General features: G+C 41.3%; 1 protein-coding gene across 9 annotated transcripts in view; it reads right to left on the bottom strand.

The window, feature by feature from the left end:
- MYO1B (myosin IB) overlaps positions 1-16,514 on the bottom strand; it is a 139,239-nt gene that overhangs the window by 65,081 nt on the left and 57,644 nt on the right. For all 9 annotated transcript variants that reach the window (XM_065068929.1, XM_065068932.1, XM_065068928.1 and 6 more), the window contains one exon: positions 9,014-9,129. In XM_065068929.1, coding sequence (XP_064925001.1) covers positions 9,014-9,129 — 116 coding nt within the window. The remainder of the gene's footprint in view (positions 1-9,013; positions 9,130-16,514) is intronic.

The raw sequence follows: 16,514 nt of genomic DNA, 5'->3' as shown, positions 1-16,514 counted from the left end.
AAAGGCCCAAAATTCTAATGAAAATCAAAATGAAACTATTGGATCCTCCTTTAAAAAAAATGAGTTATATTTAAAGCCACATCAAGTGTTTAAAAATGTTTTTATTTCCAAGTCCCCTCATAACATCAGTCAATTTTCTGATCAGAAGAACCTCATTTTCTTAAGCAGCACAAAAACGGCTAGTCTTATTTCTAGCCCAGATGTACAAACGAAGAGCTGGAAGAACTATTTAAAATGTTGAGAAGAGAGAAAGAACAGTTATGTATCAACAAATTTGAAGAACTATATTACAAAACCAAATAGTTACTAAAGGTCCTTTATTTAATGAAGTGCCTACTTCATTCACAAAATTCAGTCAGACATAGTGAATGGATTCCCAAGCCTTTTGTGTGAATTACAGGGATCCTACTTCATGTGACAATGTGAATTAATAAAAAAAAAAAAAACTCCACATTTTATGTCCTAAAAATATCAATGGCATAATATGAACACTAGCCAGAATGTTTGAGTTCCAGGAAAATGAGAGAAGTTGGATCTGGCAAAAAAGTTACCATTAGTTTAGACTACGGGAGCATTAACACACATCTCCAACTATCCAATATATATATTAAGGGTTTTTTTTTTCTTTTTATTTTTTTCCCCTTTTTTATTATCTTTGCTCTAACAATCTAGCCAAACCTCGAACGTTTTTAGGCTTACAAATAAACACAGGCTATAACAAATACACTCACATGCAAAATAAAAAAAGAGAGATCATCACAGATAACATTTGACTCTCAACCCCCAATACAACTGAAATCAAATATGGAAGTATGCTGTGCATACTTCAAACCCAGTAAATATTCAAACCCAGTCCTGAAAACAAAGTCATTTTGTTGAGGCTCTAAGCCAGTATTAAATTCATGAAGGACGCCCCAAGACTATTTTGCTCCGTGCACCATGACAACAATCCTAGAGTTACAGCAGCATCTGGAACCGATCTCGAGTTAAGTGTCCCTTGCAAACTCACTGTGTTTTAAAGGTCTCAAAGTCTTCCAAGTTTCTTCAAAAAGTCCACTTGACATGTTATTTTTTTTCCTTTGGGCAGGGGGGAGGCTGTTGTTTTTTTGGTTGGTTGGGTTTTGTTTGGTTGGGTTTTTTTATGGTTTTGGGTTTGGTTAGTTGAGGGGGGCTGTTTGGGTTTTTGTTTTTTTTTTTTTACTTTGGTTTTGGGTTTTTTAATTTGTGTGCAGTTTTTTTGTTGTTGTTAGTGGGAGTTTTTTGGTTGGTTGTTCTTTAAATTGGCTAGGACCACCAAAGCCAGGTAGGTCCTGCCCAGAGAAGGGACCTCCAGCAGCAGGACTTAAGGAGCCGTGACTGACAGTGCTGCCAAATGAGATGGCCGTGGAGACCAAAATCATCTGTAAGCCAGTGGACTTGGTGCTTTTGAATAATTTTTGCCACCTCAATATACACTGCTGTAGCTACTGAGAGACAGAGAGATGCTGGAGGGTGAGACCAGGGGCAGAGTCCACTCCACTTCCTGGAGTATTTTGGGAGATGCATTTCCCTTGATGCTTTTTATATCCCCTGTAGTCTATATCTGCTCCTCCCTAGCCTAGGAAGTGTTTAAATGCCAAAACAGCACAAAAATCCACCTGGTTCCACACCACTAGACCATCTGATGCCAGGGTGAGCCTGTGCTGCGGCTGCACAGCTGCACAGCATCCGACATTTTCCTGTTGAAAATCCCATTTCCCAGACACTTGCAGGAGAATGACAGCACCAGTGCCAAACAGAAGGAATTTAAAGGACCTTTTCGTTTCTTAATTTAGGCAGTGCTACTTAGAGGACTGACAGAAAGGCTCGTTCCAGTGGCCTTTGGAATCCAGTCTAAACGTCACTCCAGACCACTTTCAAAACTAAAATAAAGCACACAACTCATCTATACACTGCTTTTCCAGGCTGTTTATATTTCTTGGGTGTTGGGTGCAATTTAGAGCCTCCTTACAATGGTATGTCCTGCTATAAATCGCTTCCTGCATTATTATGCCTTGGTACAAAATTTCACGCCATCTAATACCAGCAGCAAACAAGCAACTACTGTTCTTGTCAATAAGACTATATTCACCTCTAAAGCACTGGGGTGAGGTGGCTGCATTATGTGCAATCCAAACCAACTCAAACAGCCCTGCTCAGATTTCAGGAAAATCTTAAATTTATTGTCGTATGCGAGAGAAAATCTTGCTTTATATCCTAAGCCTTCAAAGCTCACAAAACACTCTTCAGAGAGTCCAACAGGCATTTCCATGTAGCCACATCAGAACTGCCTTCCTCAAAACTCTCTTCTCTCAGAAGGACTTCTGAGGTCTCCTACCAAGTGTAAAATGTGGGGAGCCATGCACGATATGGGTGGTGCCAGCAGCCTGCAAGAGAAGAGGCTCTTCTCAGGCACCAGAGTCCTTCTGACTCTTGAAGCAAGTGATGTTTCATCCCTTTTTCATCAATAAACTCAAGGGTTTTACATTCATGGATGCACCACATCCAGCACTGCCTCACCTTAGGGGTTAAAAGAGTAATAAGCCTGACCCCTTCCAAAATAAGACTTCAACATTCTCTGTAGGTTTTTTTTTTTCTCCCCCTTCTTCATTCATCTCATTCCTAGCATGGATTTAGCAATTACACACTGGCAGTCCTCCCTAATTGCTATTTATGATTTCTGTCAGCGATGGATGCTCCCTCCCTGCCCAGCAGTTAATTTTGCCAACTAACCTCTGAAGAGTTCATCTTCCCTCGACTGTAAATCTCTTCTGAAAGAGGCACTTCACTGAGCCACAAGAATAAGTCCAAAGACAGAGTCTCTGGAGAAGTCAGGAATTATTAGGAGTAGAACAAAAGGTCTATAAAAAGGGGATAACTGGCAAGGTGAACAAAACCGTAGCATGAAATTAATAAAAAACAAACAAACAAACAAACAAAACAAAACCACACAACAAAACACACACACACAACCCCCAAAACTAAAGCAAATGAGAATTAGGAAAGGACAAATTAAAAAGGAAATGTTAAAATAAACATATTGGGGCAATGAAGGACACTGAACTACAGCACAGAATCTCACCCCACCATCCCCTTCTTTGACAAATAAAGCAAGCTACTGTGTGCCTTAAAACTCTGCTACTGATACGGAAAAGCTTAGTTTTATATCTAGGCAAAACCTATCCTTTACAGCTGAGGCTTTATCACACCTTTCAGACAAAACAGAGAAAAAGAGTTACTGTAACCTTCGTGTTTCTAAAGACATGCCATCCTGGAATATGAGCAAAAAAAGCCAGAAATAAAAATATAACTTCTATATTCACTGCTGACATTGTCTAAAACTTGAAAAGGAAACTGCAAATTGTATTTATTGTCAGAGTAATTGCAGATATCTGCAGGATAAATACTTGGTCCAACGATTACTAATATGATCATTGAAATGGGGAACATTGCTCATTCTTAGATTTTAACAACCATCAGGTTGATATATTTGTGCTTGTGTCCTATATAAAGGGAAGCTGTTTTTCAGGAGTTGCATGTACAAGTTTGTCTTCTAATTTGAAAGATTTTAAAGGCAAAACCACTGTCTCTTCAGAAATATTTTACTTTAAATAATAAAAAGTAAATAAAATGTACAGCAAAATTGCCTATGTGAAATGCAATAGATGTCTGAAAACAGCTTTCTCCAGATATTTTCCTGCTGTCCCAGTTACCTCAAATACTTCAGTACACAGCTAAAAGAAATGCATGGTGACTCTGAACTCTTATTTACCTGTCATTAGCAATACTGCTGCCATTTTCTGTCATTGTCCCTCAAAATAATCCATGATTCTTGTAAAGTGAGCAGGTGTTTCGAAACACAAAAGGGAGCAAAATGCCACATTCCACCCCACCTCCCATGGATGGAGAGCTGCCAGCAGCTGGTAGTAAAATAGGAAATGTAAGGAAGCACCTACTCTGCAATCCCTTACAGCTAACCTGCTACTGGTAGGAAAGCAATACGGCATGATGGTTACAAATAAATGGTACAAAAAGCTATTTATTTCCTATCACCTTTAGTTTAAAGATGCCAGCAGCTGCCTTTGTCACTGGTAGAAGTCAAGGTAATTTAGCAGGATAGACAGCTTGGTCCTCTCTCATGTCTAGCTTAGCCACAAGGTAAGCAAAACAGTAATCACGTCAACTGAAAGAGTAATTACATCAACTGAATGAGCAGAACAGAAGCATAAGGACTGCACAAATCAAGCACTGAACGCTGAAGTGTCATAGTCTGCCCTGCCAGGTCAGAGACAAGTTCGATCTTGCATTGCAGATAAAGACAAAACAGATTAACAAAACATTGGAAAAAAAAATAAATAAAAAGCTTGGTAAATTTCCTATTACAGCTATGCAAGAAGCCACATACTATGAAAAACATGCATTGCAGGAGATCTAAATAACACTTTATTGCATGGTGCCACAACAACAGTGTATTAAGACAGGAACAAACCATTAAAATAAAATCTCTTTGATCAAATTTTATCAGGTATAATGCTATCCAAAAATCACCTGACCAGAAACTCTCTGCCAGAAATTCAGTTTGGCTGCCCATTCAAAATGGGCCCATGGCTTTACTCCAGTTTCCAAAGATCATATAAAAAAAAGTGACCCTGCCCAAACCCTACAATTAAGTATTAACTAGCGTCACTGCAAGCATCAGTCACCCTGGCAGACGCTCCCAAGGACACGCAGGTGACTGGGTGTTCACACCCCTCCTCTGTCCGACCAGGGCTAAGAAAACATGTGAAGAGATTTTTCACTCCCATATCTTCCCTTCAATGGCCCTATATGGAAAAAATTATCTAGGTATGGATTTCCTGCATGTTATTATATAATTCTCTCTCTTTTTCCTTCTTTTTTCATGTGCTCACCAAGGCTGCTCTTTTACTGGTACAGTTGGCATTCTCAAGCACATCCTCCCCACACCAAAATCAATCCCACTGAAGCACTTACACGTACCTCAAGGACAGACAGAAGGTTGTACAAAACTACTGGAAAATAACCAAAATATTATTTAGATTCCACGTTTCCCAGGAGCTCCCACACACAGCCAGAGCCCTGGGAACACCCCACAGTAGTTGCTTGAGAGCCCCTGTTGGGGTCCAGTGTTGCTTTTATCCCCCCATTTTCTTTCACCCTCCTAAGGTCCACTTTCGATTGTTTTTTTTCCAACCCATCAGTATTTTGGCCCAGCCTCTCACAAACCTTTCCGGGTTGGGAGTGAGCAGGTAACCCGTCCATCACCTCCCAAGGGATCCACTTTAAAATACCCTTCTTCCAGAGGGCATAATGTTTCTCCCTTGTGGCCTGGGGATTCCCAAGTTTCAGGTGCCCTCTATTGTTGTTATTCCACAGGAGTTTTGTTTTAAAAGGGGGGTGTCACTCTGTTAATCTGATAGCTTTAGAGTCACCTTCATCAGAGGGCACTGGACCATACTTTTGGCCATAATTAACTAACTCCTGGGACACCTCTCTCCAAGTCCAAATTTACTTTTCAGGGGATCTGTGATTGGTGGTCACTATTCCCTCTAAAGCAGCAACAGCCCTTTTGCTCTGGGACATCACCTGTATTTTTCCTTGCAGCTGAATGCCAAAAGCTTTTAGGGAGTCCAGGAGGCCCCATGTGAGGGGTGTCATTCGTTCTGGGTCAACCGGCATCATCACTGGGGATTCTTGTTTAAATTTAAGCTCCTGGTCGCACATCATTTGCAGACAAGCTGCCTCCTGTACATTCTCCATTAATTGGTTGACCATCCCCACAATGGCAAGGGGATCCCCCCTTTCCAAAGGGTTGAGGCCTCCAGCCCCATAGGCCGCTCTTTGTGTTAGGGACCATGGCACATGGTGGTCACCAGTGGTCCGGAACCCTCCTGGTCCCCAGGAGCCCTCGGCTTCCTGTTCACTTAATAATATCTGATCCCCCAAACAATGACACCCTGCAAATGTATTCCATCTCAGACTCTCTTGGTGAATGACTAAAATCCTTTTTTAGTTTGACTAATTCAGTTGCAGAGTGTGGAACCTCCTTGGTGATAATTTGAGAAGATTCATATTCACCATGCTCGTGTTGGTACTCACTTTTGACCAGTGAACGGACAGAGGGAGGAGGCATTTCCATCCTCCATCTTGCCTCATCCACCTCTTTGGAGGGATATATAGGCTCCTTACCAGCAGGCAAAAAGCCACTGCAGCTTGTGCCTATAAATTGGTCTTTAAGAGCTGATCGTCAATTGCTTGCTTGGATTTTTTCTTGTTCTAATTGTCTTTTCAAGTCCTCTGCTTGCCCCTGCAAAGACTGGACGAGGGCTTGCAAAGATTGTATGGTACGGGCTTTGGAACTGTGTTGCTGATCTCTGGCTTCGATTCGTGCCCAAGACAACACATACAATGGCTTTTCCTCTTCCTGACCAAAGCCCAGCATTTTTGTGCAGGACACTGATTCGGTCGGTGACACTCTGCAGGTTATACCAATTATCTTGTGCCCAATTTATGCCCAGTGCTGATGGTTGTGCTTTTTATTTGTTTAAATAATCAAAGAGCACATCCCTGCCTACAGGGAGGGTGCTGGCTTCACACATGCTTAATTTTGAAAAATCTCTCTTCACAGAGGCTTTGAGCATTATGTTTTAGAAGAGTAAATTTGGCAGAGACCAAAGCCCCTTGTTTGAATTTTCCTAGCTAGCACTAGCAATAAAATTAAACCAATTATTTGCACAAAGGAGATGCTGAAATAAGAAACACACTATATATAAATTTTTTTCTAGACACACTTTGTAGGTCATATGCATTAGTGTCCTTATAAACAGCCAAGAGTTTTGCTTTGCTCAGGATTACGCAATAGGAACCAACCCCCTTTTCCCAAAGCACGCTCAAATGGTACAGTGGGCTTACCCACAATCAGTTCCTCCGCAGAGGCTGTGACTCAATGGAGATTTACACATCAAAGAAAAATAAGTATGAACATCTCCACAAATCAACATGGTGGTTTTTATACCCCCGTGTCAGAAGCAATACCACTAATTGCAGTTTGCCTCACAACATCTCTTCATTAAAGTTCCTGAGCAGCTAAAAAAATGAAATTTAAAAAACCCCAAACCTTGATTGCAAGGTGTATCTCCCTGCCCAGATACGTCTGAACCCTGTGTTTAACAGCAGCCTCCCAACATCGGTCAAGCCTAGAATTAGCTGCAAGCTCCAAGGCTGGATGATGCCAGCTCTGACCCAAACCCAGTTTTGCCTTGTATTTTAGACACCTACAGTATTTCAAAAGCATCTTTTAAAGATGGTGAGAAGTTCACCAATTTTAGCAGAGACAAAAGTGACTCTCTTGATTCTGCAGTTCTCATAAGCATCTACGGACAGGTGGGAAGGGAAGCAAGGTCACCACAAATAAGATCATTTTGTATTTCTACAGTTTGAAAACACTGTATCCGTAGAAGAAACTACAACAGAGATTATTTCATAGTCTGTATTTTTAAAGATATTTTGTCTACTTAGCAGGTGTCAGACAACAAAATTCGTATGCAGAAACAATACCAAATAAAGAAAATTTGTGGAGAGATCATATCTATCCAAGACAAATTAGTCTTACACTTTTCAAGACTTGGCACTCTACCCAAACTTGCCAGGAATATCTATTACCATCACGCAATCGAGATCTCATAAATTAAAATTCAACACTTTCTCAAACTACTGGTCTTAAAGTGAATTTCCAGTGTTTCGACACCAGAAGTTCTTGCTCTGAGATGCAGCCTGACTACACAATGATTGTCTTTAGTGATCAGTAATGTTTATGAAACATTTTTCTGCCAAGTTAAGACTCTCGTAATACATACCAGACTGACTGTTGAGCATTTCAGTCCTGGAAAACCACCTTGTACTTGATTCAACTTGATTCAACATGCACCCAAGTACATAGTACTGACTTCCATAACGCAAAACAAATTGTAACTCTAGGATTTTGCTTTTAAAAATCCTCCATCATATGACAGCAGTAAGTTTTACGCAGCTGCACAATGTTAGCAGAGCAGAGAGTTCTTTTAGCAACTTTGTTAATTTAGCAAGCAGCTGTGCTTGCTAAACAAAACGGTGCAGAAAGAAAACCTGGACATAGCCAGAGTTCAGACCCAAGAGGGCCAAGAACAACCAGAAGCTTATTCGATCTGATTAATCGGCTGTCTGCATTTCAGCCAATGCATCTGCAAAAGTTACTGACGAAGAGTGAAGGCGAAAAAATGAATCACAACAAAATAACTTCCGGAACTGTTTCCAAATATTATTTTCTTTTAACCTAAAAGTTTAAATAAATAAATAGATACACCACTAAAATTTAGACTTGAAATTTACATCATATGCAAATAATACCTTGCAATATTATATGTCTGTGTATATGCTACATATTTTAGCCTTAAAATTTGCATTATTTATGGCACTCTGACTGCCCTCCTAGAATGGGCTCATTGCCACCCAGCACAGAGGAGAGGAGACCAAGCTTCTTTTTCCCTACAGATACCATTCAGATACATACAATACATTTTTGCATTCATCATGAGGGTTTTTTTCATTTTTGGCATTGTGCAAAGAGAAATTAAGAGCTTCCTATGTAACACTACATGACTCAAACATTTTGAACAGCTAGAGGCTTTCACAAGGCAATCTGGACTCTGAAAGAAACACATTTCCGCTAAAACAGACTACTTACTTCACAAGGCAGCAATAAAGGCTACTGCTAACAATTACAGGAAAATGTTCTGAAATGCACATATCAGGATCTAAATACATGAAAGAGTAACTCGACTTCTCTTTAAAATAAGGATGAACTAATAAAAATTCATTTTGGGGAGTAGTGGTGTGATTTTTGTTTGCTTTAACCAGCACAGACTTTTTAATGACAGAGACAGCTGGCACCATCTGTTTTGAGACAGCATGAAAACTAAAACTTCTCCAGTGTACTTACATGTGAGGACTGAGTTCATAAAAGTTTCGGTTTCTGTATTCTTCCACTTTCTCTGGAGTATAAATGGGTAGAGGTCTGTAGGGGTTTAGTGATATCACCACACTGCCAATGTATGTCTGTCAAAGAAGAACAAAAAAATCTTTACAGATTTTTCTTTTTAACAGACTTTCGCTTCTTATATATTATTCTCCCATTTAATACCTATGCAAAAACAAACAAAAAGTCTAATTGTAGCAATGAACAGATAAGTACCCAGACTCTGAAACATCTTTTAGCTCTCTCTCAACAATCACCGCTGGGTACCAAGTAGCAATTTCTGCCTGACCAAAAGCCTCTTACGAACCTTTTTTTAAAAGAAAGCCCAATCGTACAACATTTCTGTGACTCATTCAGTTGGGGAAGGGAAAGGGACAAGGACACACATCACGAAGAATCGACTCCATCTGTGTGGCAAACATCACATGAGCTTTGCTGCAGCCCTTGGGCACTCACACAAAACCACGTGAAGGCAAAGCTGGAGCTGCAGGAGCTTCGTGCCGCCTCTACAGAGCCTCGGGCGCTGAAGATAATTTTAATTCCAGGTTCTACACATACTCACCACTACCCCTGAAAAGAGGGAGTAATGTATTGTTTTACTTCATTAGCTCCCGTTCACTCCCGAGCTGAATGAAGACCGATACCATACACCATGATTAATTATCACGTTGGCACACAACACAATTAATCCACCTTCGTTAAGCCCCACAGCTCTCTGTGCCTCCCTCCAGCTGCCAGGGCTGCGTTCAAACACACCCCAGCGGCAAAAAATGCCAAAACCCCATTCCACCCTACCTGCAAGATACTCATCAAAGCCTAATTAATCCCCAAGTGTTTGGTATCTCTTTCCACAACTGTGAAATAAATAAATAACACCTGGTGAAACACCATTTTCCAATAAACAGGCACTTCCTGGGAGGTGTAAAGGCAGTACACAAAAGCCACAGGTTCCTATATTATTTGGATTACATTTTATAATAACTACGGGGGGAGGGGGGGAACAAAACCCACAATGGTTTTTAACATAGATCTATAGTTTTAAGCAGCTTCTTTGCAGTGATACCTTAGCACCTCGCAATCACTATCTGGCTTTCTCCACAGCTTTTCTCACAGGGCAGCACTGTAAAACGCATTTTTAACTGGGAACAGAGGGACCAGGAGCCCAAGTTTCCCTCCAAGAAGAGCACTGAATTACCTCCACAGCTTCTGCCACTAATTAAAAACATTAATTGCTGCAACCCTTCCCTATCTAACTTTCATGTCTAAAGCAATTTTCTGCTAAATGCTAACAAATTTGGTCTTAAGCAGAAAGCTAGGAGAGCACCACTTCCCATTTCCATAGCACACACACGCACAGGTAAGCCATGAACTCGCACAGCATCTTCTGTCCCATTTAGAACTGAGTTGAACTGAACTGCAGTGATAAAACAAGTAGCATGAGACTTCCAGAGCCCCTCACAGTTCATCCTTGTAGCGTTTACCACCCATCCGATGAAACAGGAACAGCCACAGCTGACAATTCATCATACAGTAACTGCTGCGATGAAATGTGACACTTGACTAACTGGCCTCAAGACTCACCATTTCTAAACAACGCGTACTCTCTCCTCTCCTTCAGAACTGGCCAGAAACCTTCTGCAAAACATTTCCCCTCCCCCCCATACATCCAAAGTAATTAAGATTTTTGCTTCTTATAAACACACGCCACAGTGTGTGTGCTTATAAATATTTTCTTCAAATAATAATAATTAAAAAATCATTCTAGTTTTGTGGTCATCCTCCCCCAAAGGAGGAAAGTGTTTTCCATCTATGTCTAATCTCTTTGGCTGAACAAGAAGAAAATGCAAAAATTGCCTTTCTACAGTGTTTACTTTGCACTCTCAACGCATGCAGCTTTGGCAATTTGCAAACCTACAGATTCTTGGCAAGAATAAAAGATACCCAAGAGTAGGAAGCTTTCTAGTCTTCTACAAGTGCACGGATACCTCAGTTAGGACTCTTTCCTAATGAAGCATTAATATGTTAACTCGTTTCCTCCTACATCTTAAGAATTTGTGAATTCAGGCTGTTGTGAAATCAGTGCTGGAAAGCATCAGCACAAGAGAGATGAGGGTCAGATCTTGAAGATTTTATGTTGAACCAGGAATTCTTTGGAACTCAAAGGCTTGCCCTTTTCAGCTATTCTGTTTATCATAACAGCATAGAATTGCTAAATTCCTTGAAGTGTCCTGAAATGCAAGGCAAAGACAAGTAAAAGTGAAAACCTTGATCTTTAATTTTGAACACAAGCATGCAAATGAGATTTATTTAGAACCATCTCCCTGTAGCTAAGTATTGCTTAGATGATGTATTCTGGAAATTCAAGTCAGCTGTTTATTGTCAAACATGAACAAATACAGACCGTTTCCTAAAATATCAATATTTCAAAAGGTCAAATGACTATATAGAAACAAAGACATACTCATGTCCACTTTAAACACTAAGCCAACGCATGCCAAGAAATCACTGGTTTTGTTGCAAAACTGCTTATAAGAACTAAGATATTTCCTCTTCTAAAAATGCCAGTATCTCAACACCGATGCCTAATAGCTACTTGCTACTGGTGGTCTGTGAGATTCCACATAACGGGGATAAACAAATCCAGAAAATAGCTTTCCCACATAACATCTGCCTTCCCACCAGAACTCTATTATAAACAAACAAAATAAATGGCTTAAATCCTTGAGCATGCAAGAAGCACAGAAACATTCCAGTGCTGAAAGCAGAATGCCAAAGAGTGGCGGGAGACTCTACTGTGGCACCCCAGGGACTACAGAGACCCTTCATTTTCCCTGTTTTAGGGAAAAAAAAATGAAACCCCAGAGGAACAGCCTCATGAAGATGAACACACAGGAGGCAGTCAGGAGATCCGATTTCTTTCTCGGCTTTGACATGGATTTGTTACACGAGTTTGGACAAGATCTGCTGTCTCCTTGAGTTTTGTTAACTAGAGACTCTTGGTAATGCTCCTTTCTCCAAATTTCCACTTTACTGCAATAGCTCACAAAGGTAAATTCTGCCTCTGTGGCATGTTTTTCCAGAACCCAAACCAAAAGGACTCTAAACTCATTGTTTATTGGTGCATCTGTCACGTATCATGGCAACACCGCAATGGGCTCGCACTTCACCCGTGGAAAACAGTATTCAAATTTCTATCACGTTAAACGACACCACATTCTGCATGCTCCACCAAAACAATGCAGATGACTTGTTCTTGTCCAGTAAAGGGTTTAAGACTCTGAGCAGGAAGAAAATTCTAAATACCAATTCAATTGGAAAAGCTCCAAGTACTGGTAAGAGATGCAACATCCAAGAGACCTTGATGCCTCATTTTCTCCCCCTAGGGCTGAAAGCCAACGTAACTGCTTGGGGCAAGACATTACTGCTACTGTGAGGGCTTCTGTGTCTTTTTAACCTTAAGACTGCCTTAAGAAGAGGCCCAAAATACCAAGACGACACAAGGCTCCCATTGCTCAGGAGAAGCCTAGAGGCGGCCAAGGGCCGGGGAAAAGCTATTGCTAGAAACTGGCAAACTGCCCGAAAGGCCTGGGGACCTTTTCAGCCGAAAGGCTGCAAAAACCTTACAGAGAGCCCAGCAAAAGGTCCCCAGACACCTCTACACCCAGGAGGCACAGGCGCTATGGTGAAAGCATCCTCTGCAAAACAACTTTCTGTTGACTCTAAAATTATTAAGGCTCTACAAAGATTGGCTGCAAGCGTACATCACTTTCAGCAGCTCTTTTGAAAACAAAATCACGGCTTCTTACCCATGGCAGCGTGTAACAGCCCAGAAAAATTGCTGCTGCACACACATCAGCCCAGCAGTAAAATGCCCAACTGCAAGTGTGCTAAATGGCCAGGGCTCAGTAAGGGTCCTCTATTGACTTATTCTTTAAATGTTGGCACACAGAAATAGGAAACAAAGAAATTCTAGTAAAATAAGATTGCTAGTGTGGATACTGTTTCTTCCACTTATTCAAACCACTGTTAATACTCCAGATGTGCATAAAGCACATTTCTTTAGTATAGATCATGCTTTAATGCATTGGGTTCCTATGACTTGGAAGAGTTTAAGATCACACCACTATAACAATTGATTGAAATGAGAGACACTGACATAAGATCAAAGAGAAGCATGACTAGATTTTATTGGAACAAATCCAGAAAGAAGGATCATCCAGCAGCACTTTTTTCTTCGGGGGGGTGAGGGTGCAGCTCTTTGGTTTTGTGGGGATTTTTGTGTTGTTTTTGTTTCTATGTGACATATGCAAAATTGTATTTCTAATACAATACTCACTTTCATTTGTATTTGCCTGAACCACTGCGGTTCTGGATCTTGCCAGCTCTTAAGCACATGTGCCCCTGCATGCTCAGAACAGCCGAGGCCAAGGAGACAGCAGATGCAGAGGAAGCCTGTACTTACACGTTTTGTTTTCTGAACTGTCTTAAATTCAAAGAGAACCTTGCAAATTTAACACTGCCATGTTCCTCCACAATGAAGTTTCTTATTTTAACAAACATGAGCAACAAGATCAGTGCCTTACTAAAATATTGTCTATTATTTGAACAAGTGTGCTATATGCTTAAATTTGCTTTTCATTGTGGCTGGCCACAATAAAATAGCTAAATGCACCTTGAATAAAAATAGCTAAATGCACCCTCCTTCTGGTCCATTGTGTTTTTTCAGGTTGAAAACGCTTGCAAAGTTGCAAGGCGCTCTGTTTGAAAAGAATAAGGAAAAGAGCTACATCAAGACCAAAAGCAAACCCACCTTGGATTGCGATTATTTATGGGCCCTTGATTTACCTTATTATTGTGTGTAGCAATGTAGGTGTTTGTGTCGTTTGGTGGGAAGGGATAGGGTGGGGACTTGAAAAACACAAAACAAACAAACTAGGATTTCATCCTGGGGTTTCTGGGTGCTGTTTCATGACAGCACGTACAAAATAAATTCTACCTGCAATCCAAGCCATGCAGCTGCACTTTGCATTGAGCCAACGCTGGACTCCAGAGAGCTGGGAGCATGAGCAGAACCTCCAGGTACCACCTGCAAGCAACGATGCTGGCACAACGCAACCCCAAACCCCAAAGAGTGATGATCAAGTGGGAAGAATGGGAACGAACAAAGTTTCCTCAAACAAGACCTTCCATGTGGATACTCCTATACTCCTATACCCAGTAAGCATCCCATGACACTGATCTTTAATGAGCTTTGGCTCCTCTCTTTAGTATTGCCCAGCAAACACAGCATCTCTACAAAGTTCCTGTTGAGCTCTAAAGAGGTTGGAACAATCTGTGAGTTGCCGCAGATAAGAACGCCTGTTTCTACCCCTTGCCCTCGTTGGAAGGGAAACTGCTGCTAAAAATTTACTTTTCCAAAAGCTAGTCTGCAGTGAACTGAAAATACAAACCAGTCTCTCACACATAGTCTTTCTCTCCTTGATACCGTTTTTCCCTGTAGTTTGGATGGAGGTCTTTCTAATTATGTTTGTATGAGGGAAGACATATAATACTGGATTTCTGAACAAACATAGCCTATTCCCCAGGATGATTAAAATTCTCTTGCTCAAGACCATCATCCCAAACACAGCGTTTGAGCCCCAGAAATGTAGTGGACAAAGTCTGTATGTTGTAACAGAAAGCAAACAATTCTGGTAAGCTATTCTATGTGCTTAACGCAGTTACTGATCACGATAGGCAGCCTTGTAAAACCTGGATGGGACAGGAAAGACTGGAAAGGAAGCCACATAGAAGGGCAGTGGATGAGTTCCTGGAATTGGGACGGGGGAAACAAAAATAAATAAAAGGAATCAGGATCAAGCCCTTAATCGTAGCACAACCACAATCTAAACCAAGATCCGAGCCCCAAAAATCTCTCTGATGCTCAGCAAATATTGCTGCTAACCTCGCGATCATTATGACAGACTCTAATGTTGTTATTAACAAAGCAGATTAATCATCTCGGCCATCCGCCTCTCTGACTACACTGGGGTGTTTTTATACAAACAAACAGAATTCCAACACAGGACGCAATTATAGACAAAACCTGTAAAGTAAGCGATGAGGAACTCAACCCAAAACAGACACTAAACATTTTAAAGACAGCATTTAAATACCCCAGAATGTCAGTGCTTGCTCACTTTTCAGAAGATAAAGACTTGTTTTCGTAAGCAAACAGTAGCTGGAGGCTGGACAGTGTCTGCGCCAAGAAACCATTGGTGAAAACATTAGCAAGAGCGCTCAGTCCACAATATTTCATTATTTCTGTATGAATAAAACATGGTGAAAGGATGGCTCCTGCCACTCTGCAGCCAAGGCTAACCTATGTTGCTCACAGTGAAAAACAGGTTTTTACAGTATTTGGATGCTTTTGACTCTATTTCTGTTATTTGGCAACCTTTCATTAATCTTCCTTTTGGTGTTTTATTTCATATAACCTGCACTGAAACCACTAGAAAATGCCCAAAATGTCATTATCACCTTAGGTAAGAAATATATAGCACTTTGGGGCAAAGTCAGCACTGCAACAGTCCCCGGGGCCCAATGGGAGGCATTTCCTACATCACCTTCTCTCTTTGCTCAGAACCTCACATCAGGCAAAAAAGAAAGAGTGTGTAGGGAAGGAGGAGACCCCTACACACAGCTCACAATACACACACAATTTTCTGTGATCCTTATTAATGTTTTCTTACTCCTTTTAGGCAGATATTGCATACAGGCCTACAACCAACCGCGTCAAAAAAAGCCGTACAAAAAGGAAAAGACAGAAAGCATTGCCTTGAGATAAGTAACTCTCCTCCCACAAAACACTTGAAGGTAAAAAGCAAACAGCCTGCTGGCTGCAAAAATCTTCACCCCTCACTCTGGGCAAGATAAAGTTTGTTTTACCAGTGTGGACTGATGCGAAGGACCACAGAACCAACAGGATTTCTATCTAGATAACAAGCAAAACAAGATTTACAGGGAGGCAGAATGATGCTACTTAGATGACAAGCTATCACGGGAAAAGATGTGCCTTGGGCAGACACAAGCCCTTCTTCATATCTGCCAGAGAAGCTGAAGGCTCCAAGGTCCCAGCCTGCGGCAGCTGCAACAATATTATTACTACAACTCAGTCGCTTCCCTCAAAGAGGGAAACTGTTGGGGCACTGCTGGGAAAAATCACTCAAACCAACACAGGCATCTCCCAAGGGAGGAAGAGGAGGAGATCAGAGAGAACTCGTGTCCCCTGGGGTCCCACCATGGGCGGATGGGTGGCTGCTCGGCTCTGGCTCTCAAACCATCCTGCCCTTCGGAAAGGGCTCGGCCATCGCAACCTGCCGCTCTGCCAGCTCCACAAGGAAAGCCCAGGCTGGACTGGCTGGATAAACGCCAGCAAACACTGCTGGCATCAGAAGGTAATGAAACTGAGGATAAAACTGAACTT

The sequence above is a fragment of the Columba livia genome, chromosome 7 (genome assembly GCF_036013475.1).
Source record: "Columba livia isolate bColLiv1 breed racing homer chromosome 7, bColLiv1.pat.W.v2, whole genome shotgun sequence".
Taxonomy (NCBI): domain Eukaryota; kingdom Metazoa; phylum Chordata; class Aves; order Columbiformes; family Columbidae; genus Columba; species Columba livia.
The sequence above is the reverse complement of the archived record's forward strand: the minus strand, read 5'-3'. Positions and strand labels throughout refer to the sequence as shown.